Here is a 22,287-nt window from a genome sequence, read left to right on the forward strand (position 1 = left end):
ACCGTGTCAAAAGCCTTTACCTGTGCATGTCTATTGGTCCGTTGCGACGGTATCTTCCGAGGAACATTGTTTCTCATCCCCTCCAGGATCCTGATGAGGAGCACGATGGGGGGCAGTACCTCGACCTTCGTCTCGACTAGGATGCAGTATTCATCATCATGTAATTTGCATCCCTTGATTACAAATGTAGAAAGAATCCTGATGTAAAGTCGTGCACCTAAGATCGACCCTTGTTGAACCCCGCTATAGCATATACTGAACGTTAGTACAACCGTGTCAAAAGCCTTTACCTGTGCATGTCTATTGGTCCGTTGCGACAGTATCTTCCGAGGAACATTGTTTCTCATCCCCTCCAGGATCCTCATGAGGAGCACGTTGGGGGGCAGTTCCTCGACCTTCGTCTCGACTAGGATGCGGCATTCTGGACATCGCAGCTCCTTGTGGGATTCTACTATAACCTGGAACGAAATAAAAATACGTTAATGCAATGCCTTGGAGACGAGCATAACCAACAGGAATGTTATTGTTTGTTTTGTTGCGTATAAATATGAAAACATTTTCATATGTTTCTTTAGTAACTTTATCATATGTTTCTGTAGGCACACAACCACGTATTACAATCATATTTGTCTCTCTCTTTTATACAGTAGCCAGCTCGCGGGGTCTGATGATGCTCCTCGTTATACTACAAACCAAAACATGTCCAATTCTCTACCTACAAAAAGTCAGAGACCTACTTTAATTTAATATTTTTAGCCACAGTTTGATAAAGTCAAGTTATTTAACACCTAACGCTAATCAACAAAAATATCTGAACTCAACTGTATTATGAACATAAAAGAGTGTTCATGTTCAGATATTTTTGTCCGCATATCTACATATATATGTAGATGTAAACGAACTCCTTTATGGGATACAGGCGTGATTATATGTATGTATGTATGTAAACGAACTCAACTGTTATGCGACACACCTCTCCCACTCATAAATATAAACGCTCTGTAAACATAAGATAATGTCAAGGTCATCTGAACCTATATTTACGCTTCCCAGTAGTCAGTCAGGCCCAGAAATTTCCAGCTGTAGACTTTTCGGTCTTATTATAACCTATAAATTCGTTCGGTGGCAACTAAAACTAAGCAACTACTTAGGACTATTAAAGGGCATAGTCTGGAACCCTGTATCGATTCAGTCTGAACTGAAATAATAAGTTTTACAAGTAATTTTCAGATTAAGGTATTTTCTGAGAAATTTGAATGTCATCTGACTGGGCATAGACATTTTCTAATTTAATTTTAGGGCGTGTATTGTATTTGTATTAAATATGTATTTCACCTCTCGTTCCACATCGAATTTTGACGACCGGTTTAGCTCAGTCGGTAGTGACCCTGCCTGCTAAGCCGCGGTCCCGGTAAGGGCATTTATTTGTGTGATGAGCATAGATATTTGTTCCTGAGTCATGGATGTTTTCTGTTTTCTTCAGGCAGGGTCACTACCGACTGCGCCACAACGGTCGTTAAAGTATAGCGTATTGTATTGCAGTTTATACTGGTCCAGGGTTTCTCAAAGTGGGGCACAATAATCCCCAGGTATAGCGATTGCAATGAGTTCGCGACAAGAATCAGAACATGAATGGCTCGATGGCGCGTTAGAGAATCAAAGATTCTACAGTTTAAACTTTAAAGTAATATTTTTAACTTATTACCCCTTTTTAACTCCCGACGCAAAAACGACGGAAGTGTTATAAGTTTGACGTGTCTGCCTGTGGTATCGTAGTTCCCGAACGGATGAACCGATTTAGATTCAGTTTTTTTGTTTGAAAGCTGAATTAGTCGGGAGTGTTCAGCCATGTTTCGTGAAAATCGGTCCATTATGTCGGGGTTTTTTTTTTCGAAATTTTATTTTTGTGGTTATTAACGCTTATACGACGCTTGCTGCCCATAACTCTACGCTTACGCTTCCAAGACACTGGTCCCACCAAAACAAGCTGTAACGATGAGAGTAAGCGGATGCGACTTTTTTTTTTTATACTACGTCGGTGGCAAACAAGCGTACGACCTGCCTGATGGAAAGCGGTCACCGTAACCTATGGACGGACGCCTGCAACTCAAAGAGTGTCACATGCGCGTTGCCACCCCATAGAAACTTGTACATTCCCTTTTGCTGTGTTAAATACACAGTAAAAAGGAGTGCACTAGTTCCAAGGAGGGTTCGGGTTGCCGACGACTCAAAGGACAATAAGACGGAATAAGTCAGTTCCGAAAGTCCTCCCGTCATCAGCACACCGCACCCTCGTTGAGCTCTGGCAACCTTCTGTTCTGCGACTATCTTCTGTTCGTTTCTAACGCCGACAGCTCATCCCTTACCCGCTTTTGGTGGGACCAGTCTCTTACGCTTTCGCGTTCTATGTGCTGAGTGCCCCCATTTGTGAAAGAATATTCTCATTTTATTTTTTTTTTCCTTGAAAAGACGCAATTAGAACCATCCCTTGACAAATTACAGCACCTTCTTTTCTCCATTTTGAAACTCAAGTGTGTATAGATATTTAGATACTAGAGGCGGCTGGTGAAAATTTCTGCTAGGCAACACAGCAAAAAGAAACCTACATTAACATTAGGTGCTTTACTAGTAATCAATTTTAGGCAAGCCGGTGGGATTCAGCTTGTACGGACCAGCCGCTGCTGACAGATACACACTTGAGTCTCTGAATATGTAAAAGAAGAAACTGACTGACTGACTGACATATCAACCCACAGCCGAAACCGCTGATTCTAGTCTAGAGATTCCAAATTTGGCACGTAGGTTCCTTATAAGGTGTAAAGGATTTTTTTTTTAATTCACCTCCTAAGGGGGTGAAATAAATGGGGGTTCTAAGTTTGAATAATATTACTTTTAGTACGCGGGCGAAGCCGCGGGAAATAGCTAGTAATTAATATATTTGTTTGTAAATAATAAATACACGTATCTATACTATCTATGCACATAAAGGCTGGCTTTAAATCTATATCTTATCGTATCGGCGACCCGCGCCGATAAGTTTTGTGAGTCAAGGCGACGTGATTACCCACTTCCTAATTATTCACGTGAAGACCTAAAAGGTTCGATTGGATAATTTGTTTCCCGAATCCTGGCCCCGTAGCCGAATGGCATTTCTGAGACGCGAAACGAAAACGAAACGCCGCGAAAGGCAGTCTCCCTCGCGGCGCATTGCGTATTGACGCAAGAGCGATAGAGATAGATATCTACGAGCGTTTCGTTTCGTGAGCGTTTATGCCATTCGGCTGCGTACCCTGGGATAATTGCAAATATCGAAAATTGGCTAATCATGGCGAAAAGGGGCAATTATGATGGAATTTTGGGCGATTAGAATATTATTTATGTGGCACTGAAACTTGAGTAGTTCATGTGCTCTGCCTACCCCGTTATGGGATACAGGCGTGATTGTATGTATGATTGTATGATATGATTTTCAGACGGCATAAGAAATTGCTTGTGACTCTTGTGAACTGTTGACGGAGATTTGTAAAAGCAATTCTAAGGACGTCCGAGTTTTTTTTCATCTTAGTGTGAAGAGGTAAGATTGAGTGTGGGTCCCAGTATGGATAGCGACTCTCTCACAAGTCTCACACGTTAATATATCAAATTGTGCGCAGGTAGCTTCGACAAAATGAAAAAGGAAAAAAAGAAACAATTCTACTATATAAAATGTAAAAGTGAAAGATTTTGACTTTATCTAACAAACACAAATGTCAAAGTAACATATAATAACGAAGTTTGTCAAGTATAAGTTAGTTATAATATCTAAATTGCAAACTACGCTTCAGCATGTTTACAAAAATGGGTGTACCTTTTACATACCTAATCATATATACCTAGGTAATAACTATCTAACTTCAGCTCAAGTCTTAGAATAAAATATACAGATTTATCTACCCCCACTCCCTACAGTCCCTACTAAATATCAGAGATGCCCTTTAGGGGTAAAGAAAATTGCGAATTTTCATGTAGGTATACTAACTCCATACATGTGTTTATTGCTTGTCTGAATTACGTGTAAGGTACAGCGGGGCAAATCTCGACTGGGGGGCAAATGTAACTGGTCCATTTTTTCCATGTTTTACAATGTTTGCATTATTAAATAGTGTCCACCGGTTATACAATATATATATGGTAGTGTTCAGTGGATATGGATACATGTAAAACCTCAACATCATAGTGTAATAATGGAAAAAATGGATCAGTTACAATTGACTTCCAGTCAAGATTTGCCCCGCTGTACCTTAAGTCATATGTATGTATTCATATTTTTCCTAAACTTAGGAGAGGAAAATTGTATACATGTTTATGACCAGACAAACACGCGATACGAGAGAAAGTATTATCACTACACTAGTGATAACTCAGGTATCACAAGATATATGCAAATATTAGAAATGGGAAAACCCTGTTTTAGCATTTCTCGGAAAATGTGTACTATAAGGACATCACTAGTCGAACGTCCCCTTCACTAGCATCGCTGTCAAAAATGGCGGCAGACGGACTCAGAGCGTCACTTGAAGATAGCTTGTCATCGAACTTGTATTTTGAGATTCCGTTTAATAAACTGTATAATTAATAGTGGTATCCTGGTGTTTTTACTCTAACAGTTTCAGAAGCGAGATATTAAGTTACCCATATACGCCCGTACTATGAAATTTGTCCGAAATTGACAATATCATTCTCGCGCCGCGCTCATAACCATTTATTGTCGTCCAACAGTATTTAATTAACACCAGTCGATCTGATTCAACGAGTAAAGACACTAGCACCATATAATACAGTTAAAAGTGTAAGAGGCAAAGTACGTGATCAAATAGTTGTCCGTAATTGTGCCAACAAAGAGATAGAACATGCCTAGTGTGCTGGCGTGTCTTGTGTTGTCTTTCAGATTCATTGCAGTTTACGAGATATTCACACTTTGGAGTAATAATTTATCATAATGAGTGTGAAATCGGAAGTAAAAGTGATCCAAACACAGTGCTCTGGGGCTGAAATTATCAACATCCACTATAGTAGCCTGTGTTGTGTTTCTTTCTTTCAGATCAACTTAGTTATGTACATGTTGAAGATACTAATACTTTTATATACTCACAAAATGTATCACAATAAGTACCACAGTAAGTCATGGACGGTGAGATGCTAACCACATCCAAGTTGTCATTCACATAATGCTCCGGGCAAAGAGTATTACCAGTATATATAGAGGGGCTGCAGTAATGAATAATCATTAGCTCACTTGTGTGTTGTGTTTTTGTGCTTCCAGATATGTTTCAGAATACATAATACATATTGAACCTACTTGTGATATATTGACAATTGTCACAGTGTCACAGTGAAACAGAGTATAAGATACAAGTACTTAGATCTAAATTACACCTAAATGATTCCTTATAACAGGTGACTTTATGGGTTTAATGATCTACAAAGAGAGATGATCATTATCTTGCCCTATTTGTCATATTAAATATAAGTTTGTCCGGAATGACATGGAATAAGGTATTTATCCTACTCAATAATATTGTACCATTGCATCTGGCTTATGTAAGTATACTGACAGTAAATACATTTTAAATTCACTACAGGTTGGTATAAAGGGATGAGTAAATAAGCATAAGAAAACTTTGACAACTGTCTTGTCTTGTTTGTGTTTTGTTATAAGTTCACTAACACTTCTCCGGGGACTGTATTTTGAAATCTGTCTTAGTGACATTCTTATGCATATAAACTCTGTATGATCTTGCATTTTTCTAAATGAGGAAACATGTTGCTATATTACATGGCACAAATTCATCAAAAATGTTGATAAAATAATAATAATATTTTGATGAGGTTAATTATGCATCTTGTTAAAACCATAATGTGTGTTAAAATTAAGGGCATAGCACTGAAGTATAGTGTATTGTTGATGCTGTTTTGTTTATAATAATGCTGGTTTAGCATTGCAAACATTTTTGACAAGAAATGTAATCAATGTAATCATGTTCTAAATTGAACCAAAGACAAATATATTACCTAGACAGACACTTGGAACATTTATTATCATGACATAGTCCAGTGTCCATTTAATGCATTGACAGTGATATAATTTGTTCTTTAAATTACATTCCTTTCCAGATTAATTTATTGATTACAGTAGTTGCCTGCCGGTAACCTGGTGAATATTGACCATAAGTTGAAAATACTTGCATTGGTAAGGCATGATTCCAGAAGTTCCTGAGGTTAAATCTTGCTAAAAGCTGGAAACACCAAACTGGATATCTATTGAACTATTTATGACACTGGTAAAATTTGTCATAGCTAATGGTAAGAGATTTTGATATTTATAGACCTGATGGACTTTAACGGTCTACATGCTATACTTGTCTGTTACAACAAATCAGTTTGATTTGGAATTGGGCTTGAAACATGCCAATCAGTTAAGTTTTTAACAGATGTGCAATAATCTGAGGTAAATAACTTAATTGGAGCTTCTAATAATTTTAACCCTTCACTGCGAAGGAATGTTTCTGAACCGAAGCATGACAAACAGGTAACGTTTGAAGTTGACAAGTATTGTCTACTTTTAATATGTTCTGTTCCTTGAAATATAAAAAAAAATAACTGTACACTTCTATTGCTTCTTGATTTCACAAGAATATATATATTTTACATGTTTTGTGACTTTTGCAAGAATCAAAAATAATGATATTTTGTTATAAAAACTCAATCACCTGTACTAAGTATTCTTGCATATGCATAGTATTAACACAACTAACAAAATTATGTAGTTGTGCAGGTGGCAGCTATATGGATAATGTTGTGCTTTAAATTGCACATATACCTACAGCTGGAGCACCTCTCTAGTGTGTCTGGCAAGCTTGATGGTTTAATTATTAAGCTTATGCACCATGCCTGATGATGATATATAAATACCTTTGTCAAGAACCATTTGGTAAGTGAACAATGATAGATAAAATATTACATTATTTGAATGTAGTGAAACCTCGATAAGTCAAGCCAAGTGCCATATGATTATTCTTGCTTGACTGGAATGTGTTTCAATAATGGTATATATATAGTAAGCGTGTTACCTTAGGGGCACGGGAAAAATAAGACAAGTTGCACGCCGGATTGAGAACCGAGTTGTGTTTTGTCTTATTAGTCTCAGATTAAGAACTGAGTTGTCATTACATATATGCACGCCGGATTGAGAACCGAGTTGTGTTTTGTCTTATTAGTCTCAGATTAAGAACTGAGTTGTCATTACATATATGCACGCCGGATTAAGAACCGAGTTGTGTTTTGTCTTATTAGTCTCAGATTAAGAACTGAGTTGTCATTATATATATGCACGCCGGATTGAGAACAGAGTTGTGTTTTGTCTTATTAGTCTCAGATTAAGAACCGAGTTGTGCTTGTCTTATTACTTTCAGATTAAGAACTGAGTTTCCATTGCATATATACACGCCGGATTAAGAACCGAGTTGTGTTGCCTTTACATGATGTTAATAATATATTCTGTTCACAGGGTTTCCTGATAAGCACATTGTACCTGAATCTTGTGGTATCCATGGTAGTGTAATTAATGTGATATCCACAAATGAAGTGATTTCCGTCACTTAAAGTGTGAGTCATAATTATAATGATTACTTTAATGTCTGCTATACATTTAGCACTTTGATTATTGTTTCTTAAGTAGTTCTGTTTATGCAATGCAGGTCTTTGGAGACGGACCATCATGTGTTCTGTAGACTATCCTTAAGAGGCTAGTTCTGTTTCTGGTATTTGTGATGCAGGTCTTTGGAGACGGGCCATCATGTGTTCTATAGACTATCCTTAAGAGGCTAGTTCTGTTTCTGGTATTTGTGATGCAGGTCTTTGGAGACGGGCCATCATGTGTTCTATAGACTATCCTTAAGAGGCTAGTTCTGTTTCTGGTATTTGTGATGCAGGTCTTTGGAGACGGACCATCATGTGTTCTGTAGACTATCCTTAAGAGGCTAGTTCTGTTTCTGGTATTTGTGATGCAGGTCTTTGGAGACGGGCCATCATGTGTTCTATAGACTATCCTTAAGAGGCTAGTTCTGTTTCTGGTATTTGTGATGCAGGTCTTTGGAGACGGACCATCATGTGTTCTGTAGACTATCCCTAAGAGGCTAGTTCTGTTTCTGGTATTTGTGATGCAGGTCTTTGGAGACGGGCCATCATGTGTTCTATAGACTATCCTTAAGAGGCTAGTTCTGTTTCTGGTATTTGTGATGCAGGTCTTTGGAGACGGACCATCATGTGTTCTGTAGACTATCCCTAAGAGGCTAGTTCTGTTTCTGGTATTTGTGATGCAGGTCTTTGGAGACGGGCCATCATGTGTTCTATAGACTATCCTTAAGAGGCTAGTTCTGTTCCTGGTATTTGTGATGCAGGTCTTTGGAGACGGACCATCATGTGTTCTGTAGACTATCCTTAAGAGGCTAGTTCTGTTTCTGGTATTTGTGATGCAGGTCTTTGGAGACGGACCATCATGTGTTCTGTAGACTATCCCTAAGAGGCTAGTTCTGTTTCTGGTATTTGTGATGCAGGTCTTTGGAGACGGACCATCATGTGTTATATAGTATATCTTTAAGAGGTTAGCTTGAGACCTTGTTTGTCAAAAGCATGTTTTATGACCTTAAAGAGTAGTGATCTCAAGGTTACCTTGAAAGGGTTGCTTGCACTAATACTTTCCAGAGGTTGCTGGTGGAATTACGGTTTCCAATAGAGTGCATGCTACAGGCTGCGCGACAACCTTGTCATGAAGGGCCAACGTCTGCGGTCGTTGCGCCGCCAGCCTCGAAAGCAGCCGTATCACCGTGGCTTGCGTATGAAGCTTTGATATGGTAATGTTTGTTATCTTATAGCAAAATTGGTGGCTAGTACACATTGATTATTACCTTTTATTAATTTTATCATGTTGATAGATAAATAATTAGCAGTTGTTAAAGGTCCTGCCAAGGAGCAGCCATGTATTCTGCTTAATATATTTTCATAAAAAAAGATTACATGACAATATTTTCTAATATCTTCATTGTCATTGTTTATTACTAAATTATTTTATGGCTATGTAAGCCGGATCTGTAATTGAGAGCATCGACTATGCCAATTGTACATTAATTTCTCGTAACCTTATCATGTTACTTGAACGACAGTTGTGTTGTACTGATTCTATCACCTACTGGCTTAGTTCCAAGGAAAAATTATCACGTTCTCGTTACTTTAAGGAACTTAGTATTTCCCATGTATGTTACAGAGCTTTTTAATAAGAGCTTTCTTGCTGCTTGCTGTGTTAGAAGGCGGCTATGCTCACGCATGGAGTGTGTCATGTTCACCTCTCACGAGTTTGATGTACGCGTTGTTGTGCGTGCGGGGAGCTTCACAGCCTACAGTGACGGAGCCAACTGTGAGTTTGTTCTAGGGTTTGCAAAAACCGGTTAACTTTAAAAACCGGTTAATAACCGAACCAATACCTTCAAAACCGGTTAACCGGTTTTTAACCGGTTTTGCAGATTTTTAGTAAATTACCGTACTACGCAATAATATTACCATTACCTTCAAGAATTCTGTTGTTTATGATGTCTTAGCAGGTATTACTTGCACGATGATGATCATTTTTATCCAATTTTTGGAAATTTTGTAAAATGCAGAAGTTGCCATAAAGGACTCGAGTGCCCATAGTGTATATGGCGCTTAAAACTGTCAAGCTTTACTGTGATAATCACTTTAAGTATTTGTCAGTTTTGCGTTTTCTAAGCATGTCGCGGAGGTCTACAGCTCCCAGAGCCACTAGTAATACAAGAAATTAACGTAAGAAAACCAAGATCTTCATTTTCCCTTTATTTTAAAAATATAATTTGAAATACACAGAAGAGTCCGGTTAAAACGACGCCCAGGGGACCGCTGATATTACGTCGTACTAACTGGATGTCGTACAAAACGAAATTCATTTCGGTTTAAAGATATGTCATTTTTAGTATGCGTGCTTGCTCATCACCGGAAAATTACTGAAGTTGTACAGCCACACGCTAAGGCCGAGTACCTGGATTACTAAATGGACTGAAATGATATGGAATCAAATGGTACTTAGGCGTTGCATGTGCCTGCACAGACTGCATAAAATAAGGTGGGAGGCGATAGCAAGGGATCCTATTGGCCTAAGTCCTTACTTCCCTAGCCCTAACTTATTCTATGACAAGGATGTCTGTACCGGGAGACCTATCGGTAACAGACGGATTCCCTACGGGGGGGGATCAAGGTGGTTGGATGGATACTTGCTGCCGATCGCCCAGGCTCAGACGACCGATTAAGGCTAAAGGAGTCTTATGCCACAGCAAGGGTACCTGTAGAAAGGTGGTGGATGGGAGTCTCTACTCTCAGAGTGTCGCCCTGAGCAAGCAGAGGTTTTAGGTATGGAGGTAGTGAAACACCAACGGACAATTGGTATCTGATTTATTTACAAATTATATTTCCTTATATACACAATATTACCTATAGCACACATATGTAAATCTTATTTGTATTCCATCCGTGTAAAGTGCAACTACTACACTATGTTTGTGCTGGCTTATGCCCTAGATTGATTTGCGCGGATCAGCGCGATGCGCTGACGAAATCTGTTGTCTAAACAGAAGTATATCGTAATAATAAATAGTTGCATTCCTTGAACCTCGATTTACGTAATTAATATGACAATCGATTTTTTTTATTAAGTAAAACTAGTTCATACGCAATCGAAAAATAAAAAGTGGGTTCTATTTAGAGCTTATAAGATTAGACCCCAGGCGAACCAATTGTTAAAATTATTAAAATCAATGCTCCAAAAAGTCACATGGCCACAATCTCATCTTGCTACTTGTAGGCAAGACAGGGGGCCGTGCTTGGGGCGGAAATAGCTTTGTTTCCTCAATTTACTAGTAAAAACGTTGTCGCTCGTCGTTGTAACCGGACTTGACGGACGGATTTTGCGTTAAATTACGTCGTAAAAAGCGGTTGGTCGTTAAAACCGGAGTCGTAATAAACGGATGTACTTTCATAATATTACATATGAAAACCAAACAAATACCTGTGCTTCCGTTATTCGGTTATTGTAAGCGGTTGGACGTTAGATATATGCATGCGGAGTCGTAATACTAACCGGACTTTACTGTATAAAATGTACCTATATTTGAGTGGACTTGGGACTATTGTTTAATCTTCACGTGTAGTTAGATTACAAAATCATGATCATACTATGACTACTTTAAGAAATTCAGTGCAGGTGCGTAATGTTGTCAATGAAAAGTAATAAATAAATCTTTATTGTTACAAAACATTGAAGAATTATGCACTTTTGACCCTTTTTTATGCCTAATTTGGTCATTTTGGGAAATAAATATAGTTTCGGTTATTAACCGGTTAGAGACTATGAAAACCGGTTTTTAACCGAGGCCAAAAAGTCTCGGTTAACCGGTTTTTCGGTTAACCGGTTAACCGGTTTGCATACCCTAGTTTGTTCCATGTATTTGCTATTTAAACGACGCCAATCATCATTATTATATTGAGCGGGCATAAATGGCATAATACTTACCTGAAAATAAATGAAATGTATTGATGGGTGAAGTTATTTACAAGCAAATATTAGATGGTGTTTTGTACACCAGTAATTACCTGCCCGCCGCTAGATGTCATCTATTTTACATAATTAATTTGACTAATATATAGTATCGATCATGGCGGTAAAACATGTACTTTTCGTACCATCGCACCTTAATAGTTTTAAAGCCTTACTGGCTGTGGAGTTGTTAAATAATGACCTGACTTACTTGTACTAGGCTAGTCTGGTCATGCAATCTTGAGTTTAGTTATGTCATTACTATGATTCGACTATAAAATGAGACCAATTACATATCTTGGTGTAAGTTAGTCTTAAACTACACCGGCCGTTTCCAACGGTACTCGAGTTAATCACTTCAAAGGACCAGGGCCTGAGTGTATAGCTGGAGTATACAAAGTTCTTGTTCACTCCGCAGAAAAGAAAAGAACAAATGAACAGATGAAGTCTACCGCCACCAGTTGGAGGCGCAGCCTGCTTCGGCTGCGTTGACTGCGGCAGTCATCAGTAGCAGCATGTACTTTTGCGAAATATTAAATTTTCGCTGAAAAGAACGGAATGGCATGCACGAATACCTACCAGAGAGATTCCTCAGATTATGACCGGTTTTTTTGTTTTGTCATTTATGTCAGCTACAAGGATACGTTAGTTTTGATCAGAGCGCCCTCCTGCGAACACCGATGTACGCTACTTGAGGATATTTTTCTTAGTAACTCTATTAAATTAACCCTATAACCTTACTACATTTTTATCCGAAAATATTCGAATAATCCAAGTGAAATTATCCGGATAAACGGATAATTTCTATAAACATTATTTTTTATTTATAAGTAATATATTTAATAGATAGACGTCACTGAAACCAATTTCGATCAATTCTTAATACGGACAATGTTATTGCTAACAAGTTAACACCTATTTATCTTCAAAATCAAACTAATATTTACAAAACAAAGAAAGCATTCGTGGACAAGAAGTAAGCAGAATGCCTCACCCCACGCACTCAGTTCTTATCAAATATTCGATTAATTGGATGATTTAAAAAAACAGAAAAACGTTCAAGTATTATTTTTTAATATGAAACGTTACCCCAACCTACTTTCATTACTGCTAATAGCTAACGTGAAGTTATCTGTAAAACCGTACTTAATAAGGGAGATTTATACCAAGATTTCCTGGTCCCTTGTTTTTTTGAAATTGAAATTTAGCGCCTCACTCCGAATTTAGCTGTTATCAGTTCCATGGCAATTTAGTACGCCAGAATTCCCTCCACTTCACTTAGAAATATAAGGCATTTTCCTTTTAAGTCCTTAGTTACATTCATACACAAAAATCGGTCTAATTACTACTTATACTTTGAAATCTTAGTCGATCTACTGATCAGCTTGGAAACTAAAACCCATCAAATTGCTGCCGAGCTGCTGAATATTTAAATAAGTTCGCCTTTGTACCTCCTCCTTCTTCATTTTTTTAAATTTTATGTCTTGTATATTTTATGTTGGTGGTACAATACTTATTTATCGCCTCTCCCCTTCCATTGGTACTTTGGTACCAGCCACTGTGCAACTAAGGTCTAAAATGATCCACACCTGGATAGGAAGTGTCTTTGACTAATTGGTCTTCTCTTTTTTAATTTGGTTATTCTGTTTTGAACTTTACAACAAACTGCCAAAAGTAATAAAAACTGAGACCAACTTCAACACTTTCCGTCGCAAAGTAAAACAGCTACTACTTGACAAGACACTTTATAGCATAAAAGAATACCTAAATAATACCTATTAATGTGCCTAGCCATGTTCGTGACTTCCAATTAATTATTAGTAAATTATATATGTATATTAAATGTCTATATTAGTAAGTTATAATTCTTAGTAAATGTGAACCTAACTAAAAAAAGTTATATACCTACTTGTAAGATTGTTAGCTTTTAATGCGTACCTAGTGTACCTGCCTTGACGATCTCTTTATGTGTGCATGTTTTTGTTAGTTTTTAATTAAAAATATGTATGGATTTTGAGAAATAAATAAATCTGAATCTGAACGAGTACCTATGCTCAGTTGCTCATTCCTGTTCTAAGACCCTAACCAGGACGCTTTTGTTTAGAGCCTACGAAAAGAGTTTTCAACTTTTTATATTAAGTATCCGATCCGGTCCAAGATGGCATCTGGTACGGGCGTAGGCATTTATGCAAATGACTAGTGACTACAGTGGTAGTATCAGCATGGGCAATTATGCCACTGTCTTTTAAGCCGAGACATACGCAATAATTACCTGTGTACATAAGAATATAGTTAGACAAACCCAAGGAAAGAATATCTATATACTCAGCGACAGTCAGGCGGCACTCAAAGCCTTCACATCGCCCAGAGGTGACTCTTGACTGGTATTAAACGGCATGCAAGCTCTTAACAAGCTTGGAAGGCAAAACAAGATGCAACTGGTATGGATACCGGGGCACGAAGGCTTCATTGGCAATGAAAATGCTGATGAACTTGCCAAGGCCAGGTCTGAAGACAACGTCACAAGGAACCATTAAAACGGCTATGAAGGACCATACAAAGGCTAATCGCCAAAAAGAGATGGGACACGCTGACTACACAGATTGTCGCATGTGCGGCGAAGAGGAAGAGACCGCCAGACATCTAATGTGTGAATGTCAAGGCCCTCGCCAGACAAAGAATGAAGAACTTTGGAGCAGGCTACCTAGTACCAAAGGACATCAGAGAGCTACCCATGAGCCTCATCAGGTCCCCACAAAATTTTAACCCACGACGCAAACACGACGGTGTGTTATAAGTTTGACGTGTCTGTCTGTCTGTCTGTCTGTCTGTGGCATCGTAGCTCCCGAACGGATGAACCGATTTAGATTTAGTTTTTTTCTGTCTGAAAGCTGAGTTAGTCGGGAGTGTTCTTAGCCATGTTTCATGAAAATCGGTCTACATATATCGCGGTCAGGGGTATTCAAAATTTTAATTTTTGAATACCTTGGCCACTCATTATATAATATGATGGCGACTACAATACCTATTACATAAATAGCTACAGCTTATAAATTATTAGTATTATTTAAACTCCAAATAAATCCTCATAAGGTAAGCAGCACGCCATCGCCATCGCCACACACGAAGTCATATAACTCAGTAAATAATAAAATCGACGTTATACTGTTGTCAATGTTACCACGGCAACCTAGTTTGGAAACAGCGGACCGGACTCATTTCTATTGCTACTTTAACGAAACCAAATGTATGTACTCGTATCTATTAATGTTTACCCAGTTAAACGACAAGTAAGGTCTGAGGCGGGCAACCCCACTCAAACATGGTATGAAATAAATAAAGTCTACTGAAAATAGTAACTTTGGATGGCTGTATCTCCTAAACGGTGCGTCGTAGCGCAAAAATAATCGAATTTTCGTTCCCCTTTGATGCCCCGTATACGCTTATAAAAAAACAAAAAGTTAAAAAAAAAATAAAAAAAAAACGAAAAAAATTTTTTTTGTATGAAAACGCACCCAAAATCAAATATTGTCTAGGGCCCGTACCAGTTGCAGTCGGCACGTCTATAAAGCCCCTTATAGTTTTTTTTTAATTGGCTAAATACCTGGATGTTATGTCTAGAGATCGTTATCAAGGTGCACTTTTCGTGGCAAACGGTACGGTTGGCAAAAAAAACAAATACTTACATTTAAATATTCACTTTGTTCTTAACTACAAAATAAATACTTACCTTCTTAGGATTACACCTCTACGGTACAAAGCCTTTTCCGATGAACTATATATTTTTAAAACAATATAGGTACTAGGGTGGTCCTTATTTCATCGATGTTATATTTTTCTACGGGACACCCGCTTAATGTAAAATCTACCCCTAAAAAACGAATGTAATTTTTTTTTCAGAATTTTTAAATACATTTTAGAGGTCGCTACCGCACTTTGTAAATTTGGACCTTCCATACAAAATGCAATTTTTTTTATTTATTTTTTTCGATTTTTCGTTATGGGGCGAAAAGTCAGGGTGTATTAAAACCAATGTAATTTGTTTTCAGAATTTTTAAATAAATTTTTGGGGTCGCACCCGCACTTTGAAAATGTGGACCCTCCATACACAATGTTTTTATATTTTTTTTCGATTTTTCGTTGTGGGGCGAAGAGTCAGGGTGTATTAATGTGCATCTTAACATAAAATAACGCCGCTGATTTTTTTTAAATTATTTATTCATATTTTAGGGGTTCTAAGACTTCTAAAGTAAGTTCTTCCAAATTTTGAAAAGTGCGGTAGCGACCCCTAAAATGTATTTAAAAATTCTGTAAACAAATTACATTGGTTTTAATACACCCTGACTCTTTACCCCACAACGAAAATAAAAAAATAAAAAAAACATTTTGTATGGAGGGTCCAAATTTACAAAGTGCGGTAGCGACCTCTAAAATGTATTTAAAAATTCTGGATAAAAATTACATTGGTTTTTTAGGGGTAGATTTTACATTAAGCGGGTGTCCCGTAGAAAAATATAACATCGACGAAATAAGGACCACCCTAATAGGTACGTAAATGACATTAATTATGTCATAAAAATACATTACGCGAAGTGTAGACATATTATTTTAATCCAAATAATCAAATGCACTCTAGATAAGTAAGACTATCTAGAATTGTTATTCAAGTACCCAGTTCAAGTCAAAAGTAGTGCACGAAGCCAAATCTGTTGAACAAATTTTAGTTATTTATTCAATGTAATTTAGATAAATAACTAATATAATTATAAATATGTGTATATTTCATAATTTGTTAAGTATATAATGTTTTAAATACTTGTGTATTTGTTTTTTTGCCAACCATACTCTGCCACCAATACAGCACGCTGATAACGATCTTTAGTTATGTCACAATTATCTGTGTTTGAAAATTAAAAAAGAGGACTTTGCCGGCCTTGGCCTGCAAGGTTTGTATGAAATTCCATTATCTATCAATCGTCCTAGCCGCACCTGCAACGTCATACTTCGCTGCCAATTATAAGGCACATAACATCAATATTTCATACCATGTTTGAGAAAAAGGTATTATATTTTTCAAATGACAAATTGACCCATGTGTGACCCTGTTATGTAATGTAAGTTTTTTTTTTTTTTTTTATGGGATAGGAGGCAAACGAGCAGACAGGTCGCCTGATGGTAAGCGATCACCGCCGCCCATGGACACCCGAAACACCAGAGGTGTTGGAGGTGCGTTGCCGGCCTTTAAGATGGGTGTACGCTCTTTTCTTGAAGATTTGAAGGTCGTATCGGTCCGGAAATACCGCAGGCGACAATTCATTCCACAGTTTAGCTGTGCGGGGCAGGAAGTTTCTGGAGAAACGCACAGTTGAGGACTGCCAGCCATCTAGATGATGACGATGGAAATGTTGTCGCGTAGGGCGATGGCGGAAAGAAGCGGTAGGGATTAATCCGAACAATTCCTCGGAGCACTCCCCGTTATACATGCGATAGAAAATGCAGAGCGAGGCCACATCTCTACGCAGCGCCAAGGGGTCAAGCCGATCGGAGATATGCTGGCAGTTGACAATTCGAGTCGCTCGTCGTTGGATGCGGTCCAGAGGAGAAGCTGGTATTGAGGTGCCCCTGCCCATAGATGAGAACAGTACTCCATGTGTGGGCGAACCTGCGCCTTATAGAGCTGAAGGCGGTGGGCTGGAGTGAAATACTGTCTCGATCTATTGAGCACACCCAGCTTTTTTGAGGCCAGTTTGGCCTTACCTTCTAAATGACCGCGAAACTGGACTGCACTCGAAATGTCAACGCCTAGAATTCCTATACTGGCTGTGGCAGTGAGGGGTGCTCTCAAAAAAGGGTGATGCGACAAACTCTAACTTTTTTGCGGTAAACGCGCAAACCTGTGTCTTGGTAGGGTTAAATCGGACTAAGTTAAGTCGACCCCATTCAGAGACTTCTTTCAAGGAAGTCTCAATTTCAGACACAAGTTTGTTCCGGCTCTCGATGACGTTTTCCCGAGAGATATTGGTGCGGCCGGTGTAAGTAGCATCAACCGTACTATCATCCGCATAACAATGAATGCCGCTGGTTTGCAGCATGTCATTGATATGCAAGAGGAATAGCGTAGGTGATAGCACACAGCCTTGGGGAACACCAGCATTCACAGGCATGGAGTCAGAGCATTTACCGTCAACTAAGACCTTTATGCTTCTGTCTGCCAGGAAGCTACCCACCCAAACACATAATCTCTCGGGAAGCCCGTAGGATGGTAACTTAAGTCTGTCAGTATACTCGTATATCTATGTTATGATGCAGATGAAAACATTTCTTTCCTTAAATAAGGTTAGATGGCGTATACCTAGATGATTAGATAGAACTTGTTAGGAACCTATCATATACCTTTTCGGAGCAAAATTAATCAAATTATAATTGAAACCAAACAGGATGTATTAAATTACTATAATAATTATGCATAATTTTACTCTTACACAACTTTGACATGTATGAAACTCTATACGAGAGTGAAGGGAAATTCATGTGGGTGTACAAAAATAGACGCAGCCGAGCAAATATAGGTAATCACATGGCTCGACGTTTATGGAATACATGTCGAAAATATCTAATGTTTTCCGGGTTTTATTGATCGTTCTTTTTCGTACTTTTAACCGACTTATTTTTAAAGTAATATGTAAATAGCATCAAAATCATATAACAGCATTTCTAACAAAGAAGAAAAGTGATCCCTCCGAGAAGGGAAGAAAAAGTCCGATAGGTGAAAAAATATTCCTTATGAGCGCTATTTGACATGAAACTCTAGACGAGAGTGAAATTCATGTCAGTTTACAACAAAAATAGACGCAGAGTATACGGACTTAATTACCCGCCTGTTCCAAATAAGTCCGATTTTACATTGCCGAGACTAAACTTATCCCGCAGATTCCGTCTATGGACAGTCCCGGGTAGGGTTACTGCGCGCCAAGATTTAAGTTTACGTTTTAGGAATTTTAATTGTTTTTCAGCACTTTGCAACTTGTGTCGATTTAAAACACTCCTTTTGGTTCAGAGTTGCGGATTACCTATTCGCGTAGGTATGTATTGTAGGTACAACGTTTAACCACAGTATAGTAAAAGAGTCACCTATCCGTGATCGTTATAACGTATTCCATCAGAAGAATATATTATTTGCCAATCTTCAAAAAACTTTACCTAACCAATTTGGTAGAACGTTAGTAACCCTAACCAGACCCAACCGCAAATGTCTAACCCCGTCTATTTATACCACGTGGGAGGAAAGTGGGGCAGATCGATACCAATGGTATTGTTTCAGGATTCGGGCACGTAAAAAAATGTATTACGACCTAGTTGGGAGTTCGCGGGACGTTCGTACACTTCGTACACTTTGTATGGTTTCATTAGCGATATTATTAGGTTTCTTAGAGGGTAAACCAAACTAACTTTGCTAATGTTAACAAGTCTGATATAGGAAACTACTGTCCTATCAGTCTTGTCTCCCATCTGTACAAGATATTTCATAAAATCGTAGAAGACCGTATCTCGGGAACACTCGATCGGCACCAACCGCCCGAACAGGCTGGATTCCGCCCAGGCCTCTCCACCACCAACCACCTTCTGGTTGTCCTCAACTGCCTCCGAACTACGATCAATGCTTGAAGACCTCAGCGACGCAAGCCTCGAGGTTGGACTTCAGATGATCATGTCGAAGACCAAGTTCATGACCAATAATAGCACCGCATGTAGGATTGAGATAAACGGAGAATCGGTTGCATATGTCCAGGAGTATATCTACTTGAGCCAACTACTTTCTTTCCAGGCGCGACAAGAGAAAGAAGTCGAAAGACGGACTGAAAACGCCTGGATTGGTCCATGAAACATCCCATCGCATGAAAGGCGATTTGCCACTGTCACTTAAGCGAAAACTCATGGACATGGGACACCACGCTGCGCTCCAAAACAAAAATAGTCGACGTAGTTTGGAAAGCGGCAAAGCTGAAGTGGGACTGGGCCGGTCATGTCTGCCGAATGCCAAACGAGCTATGGGCCAAGATTACCACAGAGTGGCAGTCCAGGCCCAGGACCTGGCAGACCACGTATGCGATTGCGGAACGAGTTGGACTCCTTTTTGAAAGAATGGCCGAGGACTGCACAAAACCGGGAGGAATGGAAAAAGCGGGGGGAGGCCCTTGCCCAGCAGTGGGACATCGCAGGCTCCTAATAATACTAAAAAATAATGAGATGTTTGTGACACCATAAAAAATAATGAGATGTTTGGCCAATACGTATCCAACAATCTCTGCATCAAGCGAGAGATTGTTGGATACGGTCGACCTAAGGTAGCAAAAGTTATCGACGACTTCCATTTTATGTTTTATTCATAATTTTACAACAAATGTACTAGTAAACCCTCAGTACCGAAAAGTACCGAAGAACCGGGATTTCCCGGTCCTTTCTCAGTACCGGAAATCTCAGTCCCGGTTCTGGGACTGGTACCGGTTCTGCATTCCCTAGTTTCCAGAGAAGGAAATTATCGGGAATTAAAGCCTATAATTGTAGGCAAAAGGGCCTTAAACCTTAAAGAAAGGGTTGGGGGTCGGAGCTAATACGGATGTGACTTCTATTAGGTGTTTCATGTAACACTTCGGGAGGAGCAGGCTGACTGCTTATTATCAGGCAGATCGAATGCCTGTTTGCCACCAACATAGTACTTATAATGAAAATACTTTAGTTGTGTTTTTTTTAATTATAAATGGGCTTACTCTGGCCACAGACTAACCAAAGGCAAAGACGTGGCCCTCGATGGAGTGAGCTCGCCCAGAAGATACCTGTTCACTCTTGATTTGAAGGTTACCGGGTTATATAAGCTCGGAAATATAGTCGCCGGCGTGGCATTCCACTCCGTGGCAGTGCGCATAAGAAAAGAAGAAGCAAAGCAAAGTGCCTCGTGCGAATATCGTCACTACTTTAAAAAAAACTTGTATCTTCGTCTGTTAACGAAAAAAAAATGTAGTAATTATGTATGGAATGCATATAGACTTACTGTGTTTTAACTTTGAGGAGCAGCGTGAGATACGAGATTTTTAAAAAAGTAGTGACGATATCTACCAAGTAAGGATGGTAACCGGCCGTGCGTCTAAGAGTCCGGTGGTAGAATGGTGGGATGGTGGTGGATGGTTTATTAAAAACCCGTGCCATGCCCGCGTTTTCCTCCCGTAGTGTGTCAAAATTGTGGTGCTGACGATGGACTAAGTTCCTGTCACTGTAATATTTACAATTCCGTTATCTTTCAGTCCCTAATACCTAAGACTGCTAAGAGTGGCTGTAACTTGAACAGTTTCATGTGCTCTGCCTACACTTTTTGGGAATACAGGCGTGAGTCTATGTATGTTATTAAAAATCTATAGGACGCCCCACTGTTTAGAATGTTAGGGTAGAATCCTGATTTATAGAGGAAGTATAAATATAGACGAACGCGTACCTTGAAGGGATCTCACTTAACATTATTAACCTTTGGCTATTGACTGGCATCTCTTGAGTACACTTTAACTAATATACTCACACTCAGTATAGGTATCGAAACTCAATATTGTTAGGTATTGAACATGGGGTAGTTGCGAGATAATATAAATGTACTGGAGGGTGGTTTTAAGCTTAGGCTCGCCAGTCTGTGAATATACGTACTACTCACCACACGCCGTCTTTTATTTATCAGTGGCTGACGAGGATTTTTTTTTTACATTCAACATGTCTGTGGGGAAAATTAGGGAGTTTGACGTGCAAAGTGGTAGCTGGAGATCATACTGCGACAGGCTGGAGAGCTACTTTGTGGTCAACGACGTGAAGGACGAGCGGAAATTACCGACATTGATTTCGGTAGTGGGCGAGGCAGCGTACGAATTGATGGTGAATTTATGCAGCCCTAAAAAGCCGGCCGATATGACTTATAAAGAAGTGGTGGAGATAATGAGAAAACATCTACAACCGACTCCTTCGGTGCTCGCAGAACGTTTCAGATTTCGTCAGTACCGACAGGTCAAAGGTCAGACGGTGGCGCAGTACGTGGCGGAATTAAAAAAGTTGGCACGGTTTTGTGAATTCGAAACGGCATTAGACGATAACATGCGAGATCAGTTTGTGTGTGGGTTATCCAGTGATTTGATAAGACAGCGTTTGTTTACGGAAAGTAAATTAAACTTTGCTACATCATTATCCTTAGCATTATCTCTGGAAGCGGCCGAACGGGATTCGGTGGAGGTCGAGAGGGGAGGCGGCGGCGCAGCCGCCACTGGATTGACAGCAGAGGCTGCAGCAGTACATCACGTGCGATCGGCACCGGGGGTGCATGGCGTGCGGAGATTTCCGTCATGATCAGGCTCACTGCAAATTTAACACTTATATTTGTAGTAGGTGTAATTTAAAAGGGCACTTGCGTCGCATGTGTCCAGCAATGGCAAATGGAACACGGGCACAGGGTTCTACGCCTAGAGGAAGTGCTAAGGGTACCAGGAATTCAGCTGGTTATGGCCGAGGCGGAGCAGGGGCCACGCTCGGGAGCAGCGGAGCGCGCGGTGGTCGCGCCAGGAACAGCAGCTGGGGCAACTCACGGGTGCACTGGGTGGTGGAAGATGGCCAGCTGAACC

General features: G+C 39.4%; 1 protein-coding gene across 1 annotated transcript in view; it reads right to left on the reverse strand.

Moving 5' to 3' along the window:
• LOC125235705 (E3 ubiquitin-protein ligase SH3RF1-like) overlaps positions 1-22,287 on the reverse strand; it is a 94,868-nt gene that overhangs the window by 41,543 nt on the left and 31,038 nt on the right. The window contains 1 exon segment of the mRNA XM_048142270.1: positions 291-458. Within this exon segment, the coding sequence (XP_047998227.1) occupies positions 291-458 (168 nt within the window).

The sequence above is a fragment of the Leguminivora glycinivorella genome, chromosome 18 (assembly GCF_023078275.1).
Source record: "Leguminivora glycinivorella isolate SPB_JAAS2020 chromosome 18, LegGlyc_1.1, whole genome shotgun sequence".
NCBI classification, from domain to species: domain Eukaryota; kingdom Metazoa; phylum Arthropoda; class Insecta; order Lepidoptera; family Tortricidae; genus Leguminivora; species Leguminivora glycinivorella.